Below are 22,104 nucleotides of genomic sequence, written 5' to 3' on the forward strand. Positions count from 1 at the left end.
CTCGAGTATTTAGTTTTTAAGTAGTCATACCATTAGTTTTTAAATTACTAGTGTTTAGTCCAGTCTTGCATATCGTAATAAAATTTAGCATCGCGTATTGAGTCTTTAATTAGTTTAACTGTTTTTTGGTGTAGTTAGTGTTTGTTAATCCTATACTTCAGTTTTGCAAGTAGAAGAAAATTCAGCATGACTAGTCTGAATCGAGAGGATAATACCTAGACAAAGAGAAATACGTTCTCGGATAATAAAAGTAGGAGTGTAATGAGTGCACGAATTAAATAATTAAGAAAATGATTATTATCCTTAAAGTTTTGAGTTCAAATATATATCTATATATGTATTTGAGCGTTAATTGTCCTACTAAATGCCTAAAGACAACTATTAAGTTAAAAAGGTAGGTGGTTTAAGAACTGTATTCTTGTACGCTGATGAAGGGTTTGAGCAATGAGTGTAGGCCCCTATATGATTGTATGCTTAAATTGTGTACTTGTGGGTTTCCCTGATTGTGTATTTTGGGTTTAAGGACTTATGAACTTCTATTTATATATATATATCAATATTATTTATAATATATTTATATTATAAATAATATTTTAGTTTTAAAATATAAATTATAAATAATTTAAATTATATGTCATGTATATTATGTTTATAAAAACATATACCACATTTAAGTTGATATAGTGGTTAAGCTCTAACCTTTGGTTTCTTAGGTTTAGGGTTCAAAATCCTTAAAATAGAATCTTTTACCAAAATTTTTCAAGCAAAATGACATCATTTTAGGTATTTGTAGGCATCTAAACAGTCGCACAAAAACGACGTCATTTTATGTGATAGCTACATCATTGATCGTTAGTCATGTCATCAAGTCATTAGTAATTCAACAATGGCATGACATAATTGAAACAAAAATCAAAGTTTAATATTAAAATTTATAAAATTGAAATTTTAGTGGGCTAAACGAGTTAACACTTAAAACTTAGTGGTATCTAAAATAGTTTTTCCTAAATTTTATTGGGATAATGTAAACCTGATTTAAGTTTGAACTTTATTTTTTATAGGAATATTTACTTGAAAGCTTACGATAATGAAACAACCACAAGTTGCTCAAATTTTACACAAATTTGCTTTAATAATAGAAGTGTTAAAACTAACAAATTTGAGATTATCTAACTTTTAAGTTCTCCATTATCTAGAAAAATAACGTCGTTATTTGTACTTGCTTAAAAGCTTGATCTGATCATCATCATCTTAGGATGAATTTTCAATTCTAAGACAATTATTTTTTTTAAAATAACATAAACAATTATTTTTAATCATTAAAAATCAACTTAAAGTCCTATTCTATAGTATGATAAAAGAATATATATATATATATATATTATATAAATTTGTTTTACATACTAATCATATTAATGATACATTAATCACAATTATTATCATGTGTTACATTTACAATTATTTGAATCTTGTGGGTGAATCAGAATCTTAAATAAATAAACATTGTTGAGAACGAAAGAATTACCTTTTCTTACCGTTTAGTCTTTGGTCAATGTATTAAAAAAAGGGAAAAGAAGAAATAGCTGTAAAAAGTGTTGACGGTGATAAATTAGTTGTGCATGCTTAATGGTTTTATGACAAAGAAAAGTGCCAAAGCTAACAACTCCATTAGTATTATTTACTTTAGCATTTTTGGTCCTTCAATATCTAACTTCATGCTTATCATCTCGCCCCTCTGTTTTCCATTATATCGAGTGTTCTCCTATACATCCTCTTTGTCTTTTACTGTTGTTTTCACGTCATTTTCCCCATTTTCAAGGTCTTTATGTTTACAGCCATTTAAAGGCAACTGGACTTTCACTCGAAATTTAGGTACAATGATTAGGTTTAATAATTTAAGATAAAAAATTAAAATCCCTTTAAAATAAGTTAATTTAAGGTTTGAATCGATTCGACCCAATTCAATTTCTAAGTTATAGTGTTATATATATTATAATTATAATAACATGTATAATAGTACGAACCAAGCGACTTCAGTGGTTAAAGGGATGATAGTTATTATTAAAGGTCTTGAGTTCGAGTAGCTGTAACTATAAGGTTTTTGAGCGTTCATTGTTATATTATATTATATTATATAATTATAATAACATGTATAATAGTACGAACCAAGCGACTTCAGTGGTTAAAGGGATGGTAGTTATTCTTAAAGGTCTTGGGTTCGAGTAGTTGTAACTATAAGGTATTTGAGCGTTCATTGTTAAATAATTGAGAGTCTTTAGAACATATACTATCACTTATAATCACCCTAGATTAATAAAAAAATGTAAAAAATAAATATAATAAAAATATACAAATAATAATTTGTAATTTTAAAAAATAAGTATTTTGAAAAAAAATAAAAAAATATTAACGGATCCAAAAATGATTTGGATTAGTCATTAATAAACATGAACGAATTTAAGAAAAATTAAAGTTCATATTTTGGATTAGATCATACTTAGATAAATATGAAAGGTTAATGTAATACATAAACTCGAATTGAACTTGGTTTGGCCATGAACACATCTATCTATGTTATTCAAAATTTCTATTTACAAAATGTTTATATTTGAATACTTTTGTTGTACAAAATATGATTTTCAAATATATGAAAAGATTTAAAATAATATATATTGAAATTTAAAAAGGATATATCTAGAATCGTACATTAACTTTGTTTGAATATTCAATATAAGACATTTTTTTTTATTTTATGTGATTTTACAGATGAGCTTCGATATTATTTCAATTATATATGAAATTTTGAATTTAACTTTGTTTAGTAAATTAAAAAAGTAAATCAATCCAATTATTTTTATTTCAGATAATTATAATATACATACATGCAATAAGTAAACTTAAAATGATGCCTAGTTGATAATAGTGTTGAAAATTAAATTTTCATACATGCAATTACATAAAACTAAAGTTCACATATCATATATCATAAAATTTGTATATAATTTTAAAATGTATTTATATCCAACCCTCGTTCAAGTTTGTAATCAATATCAAAGGTTTATTTGAAAAATAAATGATTATATTTTTTTAAATACGTAATTTTTTTGGATTAAAGAATGTAATTAACATTTTATTTTATAATCATTCTCGTGTTAATATGTTATGAACATAAGAAAATTTGTTGTCCAATAAATATGTCACGTAATCTTTCCTCTTCATCTCTTCTTTCATATTTCATTTTTTTCTCTCTTTTTTATGTAAATTTTTAGGAAAACAAACAAAAAATAAAGAAAGAAAGGAAGGGAAACAAGAGGAAAAATAACTCAAAAGCACTCGTATTAATAGAAAATCTAATCACACATGGCCTCTACAAAAATTAATCAACCCTAACAAAAGTAACGACACAATCGAAATATTTGTGATCTAATTTTTTTGAAAAAACTAACGATGATCGACATAGTGGTTTGAAAGACGTTGAAGGGACTATGAAGATGATAAAAGGTGATTTCTATTGATTTTTCTCGATTTTTTTTGTTACTTAAAAAATTCATAGAAAAAAATAAACAAAATAAAGTTTGAAAAAAAATAATGAAAAAAGAAAATTCGTGCATAATGTTCTAACTGACTAACACATTTTTTAATATTCGTTACAAAAATTTCAAAATAATTATATAATGAAACATTAAATAAATATTTTATAAAAAACGTTGAATACATAATAAAAAAGATGTATAATTGAATACTTATTTTTCAAAGAAGACGAAATCAAACAATTCATATGACTTAGTCAAGAGGTGAAGAATGGAATGAATATTAGCCCTTTTTTTGCTGGAAGGAAGAAAAGTAGTCTTGATTGAATTGTGGTCGGAGTAATTGCAACCTTTCCAACACCTTGAAACCTATATCAATTACTTTGGTGAAGTCCACCGTATCAATTAATCTAAATATTGACTTTGATACATTTAGTTCATCATTTTAAAAATGGATCGAGGAGAGTAGATAAAGAAATTCGTCTCCCTAAAAATTTTAAATTGCTATGGAATTTGATATGGAAACAAATTGCACAGTTTGAGGTGCAAATGGAATGTGGGATACAAGCAATTACCTATAAGTATTTTATTTTTTAATTGTCAATTCAGACTTTCACTAATGGGTTAACGAAAGTTAAAGGCCAAATGACTAAAACCGAACAGACCGATAACATAAAGAACCAAAATCGTACTTTTTTGAATCAATGACTAAAATCAAAGGGACCAAAAACATAAAGGATCACCCATGTAGTTTATCCTTAAAAAAGCTATCCTCAAAGGGACCAAAAGCTATCCCAATCCCAGCACATATATCAGGCCCTAGACTATACTAACGAGAGGGAGGAAAAATATTGAAATTGAGGGAAATTGCTAGAAGTCCAGTTGAAGATGATTTGGACGTACCAATTTGTCCTTCTTCAAATTTCGAAAAAAATAATTACTAATTCTTAAAAAATAACAATTATTCTTTTTTTATAATATATATATATATATATTAAATTTATAATAATTATAAAAAATACAAATATTTTAAGAAAAATATTAGTTTATTATTATTTTTTATTAATCTGGATTAAGTACAAGGTAATATATGCTCAAAAATATATTAAGCATTTTCATTAAATATTAGATGAAATAATAACAATGTCTAATATATTGACAATTTTAGTCCTTAAAACTTATTCAAATTATCAACTTGGTCATAACTGAAATAATTTAATAAACTTAATCTTTCGTATTTAAATTTTTATCATTTTAGTCTTTATTCTTTTATTATAAATATTTTATTACTTTTTTGATATAATAACAGTTTAACAGCAGATTATTATTGTTTTATAGAAAAATGCAAATACTCAACAACGGTTAGTTTAACAACGTAAAATAACAGAATTGATAGAATTATATATACGAAATATTAGATTTATTGAGTTATTTTGAATTAAGATAAAATTGATATATTGCATAAATTTTAAAATTAAAAATGTTATTAAACTAAGTCACATTAGATATCCGTTTCAATTTTAACAATAGGTTAGTTTGTTTATAATAATATTTAATTAAATGATATTCGTAATTTTTTTTAAATTATTTATTTCTAAACTCACAATTAAATACTATTTTATGTAGCTTATCTTAATTTAATCGATTGATTAATATTAGTATATTCATAAGAACTCAAGTTTAACCTATTAGTTGAAGGTGTTCATCTCCATCTTATATCACACTGTGAGTTTAAAGGTGGATTCGATTTATATAATTTGTCTGTGTGTAATATGTGAATGTACCGTAATAATTTTATTTTTATCATGTATTATAAAAAAGGGTAAACTACATGTTTAGTAGCTAAACTATTGTTTTTGTTTTGTTTTGGTATCCAAATTTTATTTTTTTATTAAAATCATACCTAATATTTAGTTTAAATTTCAATTTGCTACCCGCCATTAAAAAATTAATAGAACTGCTGACATAATATTTTTTTTTCAATAATGACGTGACATTATCTTACGGAGACATTTCAACATCACCGTTAAGTTTTTAATAACGGATACTAAATGAAATTTAAATTAAACATTAGGTATAGTTTGAAAAAAATTAGGTACCAAAATGGAACAAAAGTTATAGTTTAAGTATTGAATGTGTAATTTATCCTATACAAAATTCATCAATTAAAATAAGGGTAAAATATAGTAATGGTCACTGAGCTTTTCTAAAGCTTTCATTTAGGTCTCTCAACTTTTAAAACTTGCAATACAGTCCCCCAACATTTAATCCGTTTGCAACATGGTCCCTCAACATTTAGTCCGTTTGCAATATGGTCCCCAATGTAACTGTTGGGGACCATATTGCGAATGGACTAAATGTTGGGAGACTGTATTGTAAGTTTTAAAAGTTAGGGACCTAAATGAAAGCTTTAGAAAAGTTTAGTGACCATTACTATACTTTACCCTAACACAAACTGGGGGAAATGATGTTATGCGAAATAGGTTATTGGAGATTTCTTTAGCATTACGAACAGCAAAAAGAATGATTCATTTTTTAATGTTGTAGTTGGAGCTGAGGCTGAAGATGATAGGATAGAGTTCCTATTGTCAGAAGTTAAAGGAAAAGATATTACTGAATTAATTGCTTGTGGAAGGGAGAAGTTGGCTTCAGTTCCTTCTGGTGGTGGTGCTGTTGTAGCTGCTGCTCCTTCCGCTGGTGGCGGCAGTGGTGGTGCTGCTCCTGCTGCTGAGGCCAAGAAAGAGGAAAAGGTTGAGGAGAAAGAAGAATCCGATGATGTAATTACCTTTTTATGTTGTAATTGTCTATTGATTCTTATTTTTGTGTGTGCTTAACTAATGCAATTTCATTTTCATGCAGGATGTTGGTTTCAGCCTCTTTGACTAAGCAGGCAAAGCAAAATATCAATGCTCGAAGGTTCCTCATACAGTTGCATGCTTTGTTTGAGTTTTAAAAGTATTTTTTTCATGTTTTTCGATTCTTAGCTCTTCTGGGATCTGTAAGTTTTGTTTGAGAAAATATATTTAAATAACATTAACATTTTTGTTATAATTATGGATTTCCGGATTAAATGGTTGAATTTGGCTGAGTGGTTCTTAATGCTTATCATGTTTTAGCTACCTGTACATATGTTGTGGTCGCCAGTCGTGTCTGAATAAATCTCTATTGTAGTCTTTGTTAAGTAAGCTAAACTTTCTTATTCTAGGCTTGTGATATTTAACTGCTTAATCTTGTTGGGAATTGTTTAGTTCCATTTGCCTATAAGCGTGAGAAATTGTCTTGATGCTTTTGTTCATGGCTTAGGGTCTAGTCAATGTTGCTTTCTCATGCATTCATGTTATACAATTAGACGCATTTGTATAGAGCTGGTTTACATCCAATATGTTTAGTTTTCTTTTTTTAATTATTCTACAAAAATCGAGGGTTTAAGCGGGGATGGTACCGAAGGCTGTAGGTTTTTGGGATGCTGTGGATCCATATTTATCTATCTAATATTAGCTTTACAATACAAGCATATAGATGAGAATGGGTAGTTGTGTATTGTTATTCATGTTATGCAGTAAAAGCTCGTGTGCTCCTAGGTTAAAGTAGTTCTTCAGTCCTTCATTGAGCACAAGATTTTGTGGTCTGGATTGTTTCAGAACGATCTTTGGTTCATATTCTGCTGCCTCTGAATGATGTCTAATTGCTTGTAGAATATTAAAAAAAAAGTTTATAAGGGATTCATAACTCTCCAGCTAATATCTTGATAATTTTAAAGTCGTTTCCTTTATCCTTTAAGTCGATGGTGTGCCTTGCCTCATTGGTGAGATGATGTTTCTCTTCACCTGTTTTATATGTACCGGGCTACTCCCTCACAGTCAACCAGAACTTGTATAATTTTATGAACTCACACTTTGATGCAATGAATAGCATTATAGATATATATGACTTAAACTTGGTTTCTTAAGCATTTAAAATAAAGAGTAAATACACGATAGAGTAAATAAATATAAAATTTTTCATTAATTGAGGAAATGCATCGGTTAATTGTCACAAAAAGAAAAGAGTATAAGTATAACCGAATTTAAATAAAAGGGTAATGTATAGTAATGGTCACTGAACTTTTCTAAAGATTTCATTTAGGTCCCCTAAATTTTAAAACTTGCAATACAGTCTCCCAACATTTAGTCCGTTTGCAATATGGTCCCCCAACAGTTACGTCGGGGACCATATTGCAAACGGACTAAATGTTGAGGAACCATATTGCAAATAAACTAAATATTGGGGGACTGTATTGCAAGTTTTAAAAGTTTAGGGACCTAAATGAAAACTTTAGAAAAGTTCAGTGACCATTATTATACTTTACCCTTAAAATAATTATTCTTTCACCTTCAAAATTTTTATTTTTAATTATTAATGGATCTAAAGACTCTCATGCATTGAAATAATAATAATAAAAGCCAGCAAAAATTGCAGGCCTCAATTATTTTATTTTTTTAAAAAAAATTAAGGAATAAAAACAAATCTATTTGGACCGTTGATCCATTTCTAAATTTATCTAACTACATTTCTCCAACGGCCTTGATCTTCCAATATTTCCAAAAAAATCTCAACCCAATTGCGTACAAAATGCAGTATCTTCAACTGCTAAAAAAACCCACCTGTAAATCTTTTTCCTCGTTTGAGTTCTCTTCATCGGAAAATGGCTATTGCTTCGATTTCAACGAACTGCCCATCTCTTCTTCGCTTCTCAAACAACTCGAATCATCAATTCTTTATCCCGAAATCCATTTCTTTACGGTTTTCACGATCCGGTCTCCGCGGCGGAAAACCCCTTTCAATTCGAGCAACGGTGGTTCCGGCGCCGTCAACGGCGGAGGGGCTGGCGCTGGCTATTACGTTGACGGATGATGCTTTGAAGCACTTGAATAAGATGAGAGCAGAGCGTGATGGGGATTTGTGCTTAAGAATTGGGGTTAAGCAAGGCGGGTGTTCGGGCATGTCGTATACAATGGATTTTGAGAAGAGAAGTAATGCTAGACCTGATGATTCAATCATTCAATATGAAGGATTTACAATTGGTGAGTTTTGATCATTTCCGTCTCTTGTTTCGTTATATACAATGTTCTCTACTCCTTTCTAATGCGATTAGAAGAAGGAAAAAAAGGGGTCGAATTAGTCTTCTGATTCTAGGATTTTGCTAGATAAAAGGTCGTTAGACTTAGAAATATCACAAGTCTAAATTGGATGATTCAGAACTATAACATAAGCAAAATTTGGCAAATTATATTGTGTTCGATAGATTCTTCAAGGGAAAATACTCCGAATTTGATTGAATTAAGATCCCAAGTCCGAAAATTTTGCGAAATTTTAACGATGGAAGAATTGTAACGTGAATAACCCCAAAAGACGTGGAAAATTTTACCATAGCAGAATTTTTATAAAATTATTGTTAAGCAATGAATAGAGTAATATGCTAGGAATATTCAGCAATTAGCTGTAAAAACTACTAGTTATGAAAACAAGTTGGAGGGGTAAAACTAAGACCTATTTTGACAGATTAAGGGAGTGTGGATTATGGATAGCGGCAAGTTATGAAATATCTGTATATTAATACGATTAATTTTCATGTATCTGAATTTGTTTATTATCAGAGTATATTAGAATATTACTATTAATCAAAATCTGGATTCTATAGCGTTATAGCAATATCTTGCAGATATCTGAATTCACATATACAAATATAAATTTTAAACTCAACTGCAATCATAATTTCCAACAAACTAATTCTAAATTAAAATAGATGATTAATTTTTCTTTTTATTATTTGGTGCTTGTCCTCCAAATATACCGACTTTCATCAAATTGAAGTCTTTATCTGTAAACGTTTGAAAATGTTGAGCCCTTAATGGAACTAAATAAAAGGTTTAGTCTTAGATGTTAAAGATTTGGTCCCAACTTGAGCATTTTGCCGTGGTTCTATGTGCATTTCTGGAGTTCCTACAATAATTCAAAGAATTATTTATTGAAAATATAAATTTTATAACTTCTCTTTTCTGAGATTGAGAATGACATCATCTAGATATTTACTTGGCATTATTGTTTGTAGATTTCTACATGTGAATACAAGGTTTTTTTTCCCAATTATTTTCATGCTTGGCATATTTTACACCGTTCTTTGATCATCAAACACTTTGCAATTGTTCTCTAACTGCTAAATTTCAAGAACTAATTATGAATTTTGTTTGGAGGAATGTGGCATCTTTGCATAAAATGACAGGATTATATTTCGTGTTTTTATGATCAATACTTTTAACATGACAATGCCTTGTTGAAATCAGAATGCTTTTTGTACCACTGGCACATACTGATGTTATTTGCTTACTCTAGTGTCGGTACGTATAATTTAGGCTATCCCCAGAAAACTTGTGAGTGCAAATTGGTCTCCCTTCTTATTGTGATGTTAGAATGAACATTTAATGGGAAGGATATTGTAACTGAATGATGCTTTGCTTGATTCATTTTCCTTTGGGTGTTGACTTGTAAGCTAAATAGATGCTTATCCTTTCTCTGCTTGTTTTTGCAGTGTGTGATCCAAAAAGCCTCCTCTTCCTATTTGGAATGCAGTTAGACTACAGTGATGCACTTATCGGTGGAGGTTTCTCTTTCAAGAACCCAAATGCTACCCAGACATGCGGTTGCGGTAAATCATTTAATGCAGAAATGTGAAATTATACTTAGAAAGACAGTCAAAACAGATAATTATAGTTCTTCCATTTCTTGTATTACAACATTTGTATGTAAATCTTTCCAGTTTCTGTGATTCGTTTCTACCACCTTTCATGTCTTCTTTTCTCTCTTCCATGAAGGCATGGCAATGTGCCGTAGATAACTAATTTCATACAAAATATTTTCCCTCAAACTCGGGTGCCTTGACAATATTTATCATTACTGGGAATGTATGGTTGGTGTATTTACTGGCAGTCTGGCACCCATTTTAGCTTGTGATAAATAATTCATTTCCTACAGCTAATGGTTTTTTTGTGTGTGTGTCATTCTCTCTCTCTTCATCAGTCTTAAACGTGTTGTTATCTTATTCAATTTAAACGAAAATCAATTTTGACTTTGAAAAAGCTTAAACCCTTAGCCTCTTGATTAGAGTATAATGTCTAACTACTAAACTAAATCAAGGAATTAACAAAACTCTATCGAAACAAATATCTAAGTTAAACTAGTTACCACCTTAAAAAATATATAAATGTAAGTCTGATACATTAACGATAAAGTTAGTTGAAGAAGAAACGTTGTATGTCGTTTATTTTTTTTTTTAAAACTCTTTATTTTTGTTGTGAAGTTTTAAAAATTATCCACTAATGTATTCAAGAATTATACTATTTTGAATTGCATAATTTTGTTAACATTTAGGAGCGAGATCGATTTAGTTATTTTAAAATAATTATTTATTTAATTTCTAAAAAAAATACAAACTTAATTTAAATATTATTTTGGTTAAAATTATAATAATTGTATAACTTGCAATGGTTCAAGGTTCAAATCTTATAAGTAGAAGTTAGATATATATATATATATATATATATGTGAGCACCATTTTTTTCTATTTACAACCGGCTCAACAGACCCGAGCCTTAATTACAAACAAACCCAACACCATTTTTTTCTAATCACAAACGACTATTGGGTTGTTTCTGGAAGCGTTGATAGCGGAGTATCTTTACCCAATTTGATAAGGGTAAACTACACCACTCAATTTTTTTAATTTACTCTCTTATTTTTCACTGTACTCTTAATTTTTTTAATTTACTTACTAAATTTTATACATTAGATTTGTTTAATCACTTGACCGTTTTCTCTCTAACACATACATGACATGACTTATTCTATTAATATATAATGATGATATGTATTTTTATTAATATTTAATTATAATATATAATTAAAATATAATAATAAAATAAAATTCTTAAATTTTACTCATGAACTTTAATCCCAAATTACAACCCACCCCACCCTCACCCTCCCATTCCCACTCCCACCGTCAACAGCATTTCCCCTTTGACCACTGTCAATGACAATCACGGTTCAACTTGAACAACAATAGCTTGGTTAAACAACACTAGCATACCTTAAAGAAGTGGTCCCACATACCATGGAGAAATAAAAGATGACACACAAGCCAAGATATTGAAAAACTGCTTCCTCGACAAAATATGTTGTCTTAGAACTATTTCAAGGAAATTTATAGCCACGTAATTGTAACAAGCCATGAGAGCATGTGAAACATTGTAAGATTGGATAACAGTAGTCATAAAAGCTAAGGAGATACTTGTTGAGCAAAAGGACCGTTGTTTTTAAGTTCAACAGTTGGGTGTGTCGGAATATCCAAAACCTGATCGTCGACATTGGACGACTATTCAAAACCTGATCGTCGACATTGGACGGCTGTATCCAATCTTACTTTAACTTATTAAATATATGTTAAAAATATTTTTAAATTAAGATAAAAATAAAAATATTTTTTGAAGTTAAAATAAAAATAAAAAATACATTTTTTTTATTAAGCTAAGATGATTAAAACATTTTTTTAAGTTAAAATAAGATTTAAATTTTTTTAAGTTAAAATAAGATTAAAACATTTTTTAAGTTAATATATAAATAAAAACATATTTAATAATTTAAAATAAGAATAAAATATATTTTTTAAAGTTAAAATGATAATAAAAATATATTTTTAAAAGTTAAGATGACATAAAATATATATTTAAATTAATAAGAATAAAATATATTTTTAAACTAAAATAATAATAAAATATATTTTTAATTTAATTTGATAATAAAAATATATTTAATAAGTTAAAATAAAAATAAAATATATTTTTTAAGTTAAGATACATAAAATATTCTATTTAAAAAATACATAAATTATCATAAAATCATATTAATTATTTATACATAATGATATACACTATATACACCATGTTATCAATTTAAACTGAATTTTAATGTTAGCTTAGTGGTTCAACGCTTGCTTGTCTTTCCAATTAGCATGAGATCGATTCCACCTCAATCATGCATGATTATTTATTTTAAACCAGAGGACAACACATGTCAAAGTGACCCTAAATAATTCTTATCCTGTCCAAAATCACCATGTTCTCTGTTTTACTTTAAGTTCACTTCTTTTTTAACCAAGAATTATGTTTTAGCTTCTTCCCAAAACCCCATTTCCACTCCAAGAATTTTGTTTTGAGCATTCTTCCCAAAACCCCATTTTCACTCCATACTTCTTCCCAAAACACTATTCCAACAATCTTTTTTAGAAATAAATGGAAGCCATTGCTGATCACATATTTATCTTTGTTGAAATAATGAAACGCATTGATGAATGTTTTCAATATATTCATTTGGACCAGAGGAGGTTGAAGATAATATCATAAAGTTGTTATACTAACCCTGCATTTTTTGTAAAACTTGAAGATTTCATTGTAAGGCATATGGAAAATGAAATCTTCAAAGATTTGGATATTTCTCCATGGCAACAATGTTGGGAATCACGATATTTCTCGCTTCGTGAAGGTAAGATAAACACTTAGAGATTAAGGATATTAAAGAGAACACAAGCGTATAATTCTCCAATTTGGAGATTCTTTCACTATACTAAAGAATAGTAGGATTACAAAGATGTATTCACAAAATTTGACTCACACTTGGTGACTCACTCAAGCTTGAGGATAAAGACTTCCCAAGTTATCTCTCTTCTCTCTCAAAGAGGCTCTCTAATTCTCTAGTTTCTCTAATTTCTCAAGCTTGGATTTCTTGGATAGTTAGGAATGAAGTCTCTCACCCCTATTTATACTACTCCACCTCTACAATGAATGGTGGAGATTACTTACATCCAAGGGTGGAGATTAATTATTTATAATGCTCCACACACTCTAAGAAGCTCTACACTCTTCCCCTCCCTTCCATATTCTTCTATACTCTTCCATATTATTCCATACTCTTTCATACTCTTTCATAAGGTTCCACACATCTCTAGAATATTCCAGAGGATTCCACACTCTTTCACAAGCTTCTAGAGAGTTCTACACTTCTCTATAGTTCTCTGGGATGCTCTAGAAAATTCTATACTTCTCCTGAAAGCTCTAGAATTTTCTAGAACCTCTCCAATTAAGGAGGGATCCAAAAAATATCCCCCTCTCGACTTAATTATGAGATAGTAGCAAGCCGACACCTTGACAGCAATCTTCGAACTTCTTTGTCGGTATTACTTGGTTATCATGTCTGACCAGTTCTCATCTGTGTGAACCTTGTCAAGATGTATTTGCTTTTCTTTGAGAACTTCTCGGATTCAATGACATCTAGTGACTATGTGCTTTGTGCGAGAATGAAATGTTGAATTCTTTGCAAGATAAATTGCACTCTGATTCTCGCACTTTAAGACATACCTTTCTTGATCTATTCCCAACTCCATCAACAAATTCTTAATTCACAACATCTCCTTGCAAGCTTCAGTAGTTGCGATTTACTCTGCCTCAGTAGTGTACAATGTAACACACTTTTACAACTTTGATTTCCATGAGACAACTACCCTGCAAAAGTAGTTAGGTATCCCGATGTTAATTTTCTCGAATCAATATCACCGACCAAGTTTGCATCTGTGTATCCTTCCAACACATGTTTTCCTTTTCCAAAGCATAAACACCTTTTGGAAGTTCCTCGTAGATATCGGAGGATACATTTGGCTGTAACCCAATGTTCATTTACTGGGTTAACCAAGAAGAAACTCAAGACTCCAACTGCATAGGCGATATATGGTCTTGTGCATATCATTGCATATATATGAGACTTCTTACTACAAATTAGTATGTAATTTTCTTCATTTGCTCCATTTCGTTCTCACTTGTGGGACTCTGCTTCGAACTCAGCTTGAAGTGTCCAACAAGTGGTGTGTTAACCGGCTTTGATTTGTGCATGTTGAATCTTACCAACACCTTCTCAATATATCTCTCTTGGGATAGCCATAACAATATCTTTGATCTATCACGAGTTATTCGCATCCCATGGATTTGTTTAGTCGATCCCAAATCTTTCATGGTGAAACTCTTGCTTAGTTCTTTCTTTAAAGCAACTATCTTCATGCGATCTTGTCCAATAATTAACATATCGTCAACATATAGCAAGAGTATGAGAAAGTCGACACTTGCATACCTTTTCGTGAAGACACAATGATCACTTTCCGTCTTTTTGAAATCATGTTCTGCCATAAAAGAGTCGAACTTTTTGTACCATTGTCTTGGTGCTTGCTTAATCCCATATAGACTCTTAGTCAGACGACACACTAGATTTTATTTGTCTGGAACTTTGAATCCCTCAGACTGCTCCATGTAGATTTCTTCCTCTAGATCGCCATGTAGAAACGCCGTCTTAACATCGAGTTGTTCAATTTTCAAATCTTGCACGGCTACTAAGTCAAGGACCATTCGGATGACGTCTTTACCACGGGAGAGAATATTTCTTCAAAATCTATACATTTTTCTATATTATTTTTCGTGAAAAGAATGAACTGATGAGCTATAATAACTCTCTATTCTTTATAGAATTTTGCTGAATAATGAAGCTTTTCATTTTGGTCCAGGTTTAATATGATGTGTGGAAAATATTAACAAAAACATGAGTCCATGTCTGGTAATTTAAGCAATTATTAGAAATTTGAATGAACATGAAAATGCTCCAACATGTTATCCTCGTACATCTTTAAAAAGCTAGGCAGTGACAGAATAGTCACAGAGATTGATGAATTGATAAGTATGGGAACTGTCTTGAAAACTCTTTAGGTTTGCTAAACTGAATTATATGTTCTTTTAATCAATTTTGGCTAGATAGTGCTTCTAACAGGTAAACATATCACACATTACAAATTACAATTATGAGAGTTTGAACCCAACAATACTTTGTTTAGAATCCATTTCTTCGATATCTGATGATCATAAAATAAGTTGTGAAATTTATTTTAATATTTTAAGTCCTCGAACGAGTGTTCAGTATAAAAACTATTTCGGTTAAATTATGATTCAATCCAATTTTGAATTGAAGACTAAATTATAAAGATTTAAAAGATGGGAGTATCTTTTAATATTCTTACCATGTTGAAGTGATGAGCTTTTCTAGTGGGATTTGGCTTATGTGGAGAGGTTTAGTGAAACTTGATGTCACTTTTTCAATGGCATTCTTAAGATGGTGGCTAATTTTGTGACCAAATTGGTCATAGACCCCACACCTCGTAGGAGTTGGTTGGAAGGAGAAAGAGGAACAAATGCTATTGAGAATTGAAATGGATGACCTTTGTCTTCTCTAGTTAGGTCTTTGGTTATATATGAAACACCCCACCCTCTATTACCTTTATGTTGACAAGGATACAAAACTCACAAATCTTGTTCATTTCAAAGTGATTCGGTTTGTGTAGCGTTTACTACCATTCATTCAGATTCAATAGTAAAGCTACTGTGCCTTTTCACCTTCTATTTTAGTCCTCGTTAAGTAATAACATAGAGATGATTTTTTAATAAAATCTTAGCATATTTTTAGCTAAAAGTCTGACATTTTAAATATTTTCCGTCTAATTAACAACTTTAATTCTATTCTCCGGTTTCCTTCTAATAATTTTTTGTAGTTCTTATTCTCCTCTCCTAACAAGAAACTTATAGATCAATAATTTGAGTGAAACCTAAAAACATGTTTTAAACGATTGACGTTAAACAAAAGAAGTCAGTTGAACACTATCCAGCGCCCACAGCCATATATTTTTTTTTATAGGAATTGAAGGCCTCGTTAAAAACCTCCTTCTTGATTAAAGGAGCTTGTAGAGAAACTCCTCAATCAACGGAAGGAAGAAAAGAGTGCCTAAAGATTTCATTAACCAAAAGAAATTACATAAGATACAACCAGATAAACACCCCCAACATAACCAAAAAACAAAAAAAGAACAGAAGACAACCCTATACAACAGAACTAGCTCAGCCTAAACCAACTAAGCTACTAACACAATATAAATTTTGGCTAAGTTGTTAACCAATTTAGCAACAACAATGAAGACTTAACGGCTAAACATTTCCTGGAATATAACATAAAACAGTACAACCAAATGCCTGAAACAATCAACCAATCCCCTCCTTAACTAACTTGTCTGCCTCCATATTACAAGACCTAGGAAAAAGCTCCAACAAAGTTGGAGGGCCTGGATCTGTAGATACTATGAAAGAATCCATCATCTTGCCAGCCTCAATATCAACTGACTCATTCCAAAAAAGCCAAATTCTAACACAAAAGCCATGAGCTTCCACAGTATAAGAGTAAAAAAATCTAGCTTCAAAATCACTCTATCTGCCTTTCTACCACTTATTGCTCGTCTTGTCATCGGAGACCATCCGAACCTCCAACTTCATTCAATAATCAAATGCAAATCACTTGAAACTTCCAATTCTTCCACTGCTATAGTTTTCCGAAATAAAAAATACTTGTGAGCCTTCAAGTTCAGTCCATTCTTCCTCGCGATGCACATTCTTCTGATTAATCTTGCTTCGGCAGAGTCTAGTCTTCCTACGGGGAGCAGAATATTTCTCTTCAATTATTTAGAGAGAGCTATATTTATTATTAATCCCCTCCTTAGTTCTGCCTGGAATTGAGCGAGAAAGAAACGTCCCTCAATTGTGTTGACAAGCCAAGACTCTGGTCCAAATCCTCACATACTATCCCTGATTTGGGTTTTCCAATCACCCGTTCAACCACAGCCCCATCATGTTGGACTTCCTCTCCCTTGGATCTTATGATAGCACAATTATTTGTAAGACCCATATTAATCACATCCTCCACTTCATTTGACTCTAAACGACCATCCAAGATGGGAAAATCTATTAAATTATCCTTCATCCCCTCATTAACACGTGCAGTCTTATCAAATTTCATGTTGTCATCTTCTGCCTCTCTCAGCACGTGATCCATCACTACATCGTGTTCCACCGCTTCCAGCACTACCTCGTGTTCCACCGCTTCCTCGATTTGCATTTGAAGCTTCCCCTGACCAGCAACATTATTCCTCAGACCCATAATTATTTCCTCCCCTATGTTCCTTTCCTCTTCATCCTCACCTGACAAGTTGCTACCTTCAGCTCTGATCCCCATACACAATAATTGACTGTCTTCTTCCTCAGAACACCTCTCGGAATTCTTCTCCTCCGATGAGTCCACGCTTCTTCCTGCCGGAGAATCATAATCGACTACAATCGCACCATCTTTTTCTTCCCGCTTTCGAAACAAAGAATCACTTCTAACTGTGGGAACTTCCACTACTCTAATTCGAAATAAATCTCTACATGCTTCCAAGTCTACCACTTCATCAATTAATTCCTTCCTAGTAGTTGCTATCAGAATAGTCATCTCCTCGCAGCCCAATTCTTGGAGTGCGTTTCCCCCAATGCTAAGCATTCTCCCCATTGTTGTGCAATCCTCTTAAAGGTGCTATTATTCTAACAGTGAAGCGGCATTCCAAACAATTTAATCCATGTAACTATCTTGATTAGAAAAATCAGCTCGAATAGAGATGCTGGCCTCGTTTGTAAAGACATTTCTGAATTCAACAGCAGAAATCCAACTGAGATTGCTAATAATACTTGAAATTTGACCAAACATGGCAAATCAGGTTCATAGCGCAAATGTGTGTAAACAAATCATTATACACATTTAGGCCAGTTGTGTATGGATATAGAAACAAAGTTGACAAAATAAAAACCCACCATCCATCCACATTGAGAAATCATCGTCGAATTCTCCGACTTCATCCTTTAAATCTCGCTTCATAAGCGTGGGGTGGCTGCAACGATTCATGAATTTGGTCAACTGAAAATCATCCGTAATAAGGCTGATATTAGGGTGGAAAACACGTTTACCATGAATAAGGCTGATATTGAGCGACCCGCAAACCATCTCATGTGCATTGCACGTTGAGCTTTTCCTGCTGCTTCTACGGAATCAAATTGAAGATAGACATAACCAGCGCTGTTTCTGTTCAAAATATCAAAGTGTTAACATTTAAACAAGGAATTTTTTTTTGCCCTAAATGCAACTTTGGAAAAAGCAAAGCATATCCTTCTTTACTCGAATAAAGTTAAAACTTTTCGTTCATCAAAAAATGAACAGGGAAATCTGTCAAGTTAAAATGATTAGCCTAAGAAAGCTTTTGAATACAAAATAAGATGTCACTAGTCATTGATTAGCACCTGAAGTCCTACATTGTAGACAATAAGGGTCAAATACCACAAGATATACATCATCTATAGAACACCTAATTTAAGGACGCAGATTCCAATATTAAAATCCATGCATATTCTTCATATGAATTATTATATATAGAACACAGGTAAGGCATAATATTAGGAATTCTAATGCACAAAATCCAAAGGAATAAATTACTGCAATGGAGAAAGAAGAGGTATCTATACGTCACTACATTCAAGCTCCTTACAAAGGTAGCCATCCAAAATTTATCTTCAATTACATATTTACAGATTAATAGAACTCACCCTTGCTAGACATAGATAATCATTCAATATTTATTAATTAAAAAGGCTATAAAAGTATATAGTAACCACAATTCAACAACATAATAATAAGGTCAACAAGTAAATGGTTGTAAGAATATTAGCTTATACAATGTAACAAATAGTGGAATGCTTACTTGTCCGCATATATATGCTTCACCCTGCCCTTTTTGCTGCATTCTTCCTCTACATCCTCTTTAATTTCCATATCAAAATCAGGTTCAGTCTACAATAGAACTTACAGAAATCACTGACTCATACAATGACGCAAAAACCAAAAAAAAAAGAAGACAAAGGGTAACAAGAAAATAACAGGTTTAGAACAAGAGAACTCCAAACCTCAGTTGCAGGATCAAACATATTCTTCAACACCAAACACTCACTGGGCTGTCCAATAGGATCAAGGGGTGTAGCACACATGATTGGAGGAAGAATTGGGGATGTATATAACAGCCTGTGGATTAGGAGCTGATCCATTAAGGAGGGGTACTCCAAAGGAGCTCGTAATACTGCAAAAGTATTACATTAGACATTTATACTATCGTAAAATCTCTTACTGTGAAGCTAACTCTGTTGGGGGAAAAGAAGACAAAACAAAAACAAATATAGTTATTTTAATAAAATGTTTAAAATTAAAAATATTTGTGGCTTTTTTACACAAAAAAGTAACCATCCACGTAAACCCATGTTTTTGCTTAAAAATAGCTACCCAAAATTTGTCCATGTATTATTTTTATTATAACATATAATTAATTAAAATTTATATATTTCTCACACAAACAGTGGATTTGTGAAATTCTAGTTATTATTAAAATCTGAGTTTGGTGTTAAGGTAAAGTGCAACAATTCAAACTTATAGGAGATCCAAAACTGAAACAACAACAAAAAATAGTATTTTTGTCTTAAAAACTTTATTAATTAAAAAGCTGAGAGAACTTCCCACGTTTACATAAAACTACCTGAATAATTTCTCTTCAAATTAAAATTAATAATATAATAAATACTCACATTGTGAGTGTACTGTATTCTAGTATTACACTATTATTAAGCTGCAAACGACTATTTGAAAGTGCAAACCTACCTTGCTGCAATACCAGAGCGATCCAGTTTCTGCATAAGCAATGCTCTTGATTGAGCATTCAAAGCCTGGATAAAAGATACACAAACTAATTAAGCAGAGAAAAAAAAAAGAAAAGCAACTTTGCAAAAAAGAAGCAGAACCATTTCCTAAGAACTACTATTAGGATGGGGTAAACTGAGCACAAATCTAAAAAAACAGTAATAGTAAAATACAACCATAATAATATGCATTTTAGCTCACCAAACCACCACCCTCATAATCATCAAAGTCAGCAGATTTTGCTGCAGGGTCTTGGGTACCAACATGATCAGTAACAGATGAAACCTAAACATAAATAAAACCCGAATGATGTTAATTGGGAAGACTAAAAAAGAGCCAGTAATTGCCACAGAAGAAGAGACTTTCAATTAGACTACATCATAAATGCTCATGAAACTAACAACCTTACCTTAATGGTTCGACCAGCGATTTCCAGTTTTCCATTCAATGCATCTTGAGCTGCTTTTTTCCTCACTGGATACTCTGAAACAACCAGCAGCAACCGCAATGATATCAAATATATAGATTACGTTTCTCAAGACACAGACATATATCCATCCTACTCTATAAAGTTTTAAGTTTTCGACAATTTGACAAGTCCGTTATCCAATTAAATAAGAATTCCGAGTTTTCAACAAATCCGCAAGTCCATTGTCAAATTGAGTAATAAATCTATTTTTTTAATTAAAAAGGTTGAATTAATAAGATAACTATAACTCTTGTTACTATTAACCCTCCCTTTAACAACAAAAACAACGAAATAGAGATTGTTTCAAAAACATCACAGTATATTCATCAACATCACGAACACATAATGTGTAAATATGATTATAATATTGTTCAAAGCATACACATTTAAACATACCGATCACTGTTCACCGACGCCGTTGCTCACCGTCTGATCTCCGTCCGTATTTATTTCGGCACCAACTGAAAGTACTCTCTCCCTCTCACTCTCTCTTCCCTCTCTCCGATTAGATTGCTGAAAACTCTTGTTGAGATCCCCAAAAACCTCCCTCAATATTTATGAATATAGAAGATGAAGAAAGCAACCGATAAATATTTATAGAATTACCTGAGAATTTCAAAATTAAAAGGAGTGGAAGAGGAATGTTGACGGCAGATCGGAGGAAACCTAGATTTTATAATAGGGTAAAGTTTGAAAATAATCCCTAAATTTTCTTAAAACATCTTCTGAATGCTAAATGTTTTAAAAATTACAAATTAAACATTAAACCTTTTATTTTATTATAAAATAGACATGTAGTTAGTTGGGTTAACTTTTGTTAAAGGCAATCAACCGTCGTTGATTTAAGTGGTAAGTAGCTTGTTATTATTTAATCAGATCTCAAATCTCTGTTGAGAGATTTATCCACCAAAAACGATATGCGACACGAGTTAATATGAATTCATTAGGGTAAAATTCGGGGAACCAAAAAGCGAAAAAAAACTTTGTTAAAGACGCGTTATTTGGATGTTTTTATTTTTAAACAATAATTAAAAAAAGGGTAAAGTATATAAATAGTCTTCTGCTTGCAGTTTGGTCACCAATTTTTAAAACTTGTAATAAAATCACTAAACTTTTAATTCATTTTCAGTTATCTCCCGTTAGTTTTATCTGACGTGGCACGTTAACTTCGTTAACTCTTCTAAACTATCTCCCGGTTGTCTCTACCGTGTCCTCTTTGCCATGCTTTTTTCGATTCAAAAGCATGGATCGCCTCCATCTGTAATCGGCTTCCACTTTACAACACTTTCAACTTCTATATAATCGGGGTTGAATATCAACTGGTTTCGGCGAGTCCATGGGCTCCATAACAATGAACCAAAAAGCATATCCCATTTCTCAGTTTCTCAC

At 31.3% G+C, this 22,104-nt stretch overlaps 2 protein-coding genes and 1 pseudogene across 2 annotated transcripts; 2 read left to right on the top strand and 1 right to left on the bottom strand.

Annotated features, from left to right (window-relative positions):
- The first annotated feature begins 462 nt into the window (after positions 1 to 462).
- LOC120132373 (60S acidic ribosomal protein P2-1-like) lies at positions 463 to 6,416 on the top strand. Its single transcript, XM_039149150.1, has 3 exons — positions 463 to 493; positions 6,078 to 6,307; positions 6,390 to 6,416. Exons 1-3 carry the CDS (start codon positions 463 to 465, stop codon positions 6,414 to 6,416), a joined length of 288 nt encoding a protein of 95 aa, XP_039005081.1.
- A 1,705-nt stretch (positions 6,417 to 8,121) lies between these two features.
- LOC120132372 (iron-sulfur assembly protein IscA, chloroplastic-like) lies at positions 8,122 to 10,437 on the top strand. The gene is made up of 2 exons (XM_039149149.1): positions 8,122 to 8,593; positions 10,099 to 10,437. The coding sequence occupies exons 1-2, from the start codon at positions 8,215 to 8,217 to the stop codon at positions 10,239 to 10,241; spliced, it is 522 nt and encodes a 173-aa protein (XP_039005080.1). The 5' UTR covers positions 8,122 to 8,214; the 3' UTR covers positions 10,242 to 10,437.
- Positions 10,438 to 17,192: 6,755 nt separating this feature from the next.
- On the bottom strand, positions 17,193 to 21,121 carry LOC120132409 (annotated as a pseudogene).
- Positions 21,122 to 22,104: the final 983 nt, after the last annotated feature.

The sequence above is a fragment of the Hibiscus syriacus genome, unplaced genomic scaffold, assembly GCF_006381635.1.
Source record: "Hibiscus syriacus cultivar Baekdansim isolate YM2019G1 unplaced genomic scaffold, ASM638163v2 tig00110562_pilon, whole genome shotgun sequence".
Lineage (NCBI taxonomy): Eukaryota > Viridiplantae > Streptophyta > Magnoliopsida > Malvales > Malvaceae > Hibiscus > Hibiscus syriacus.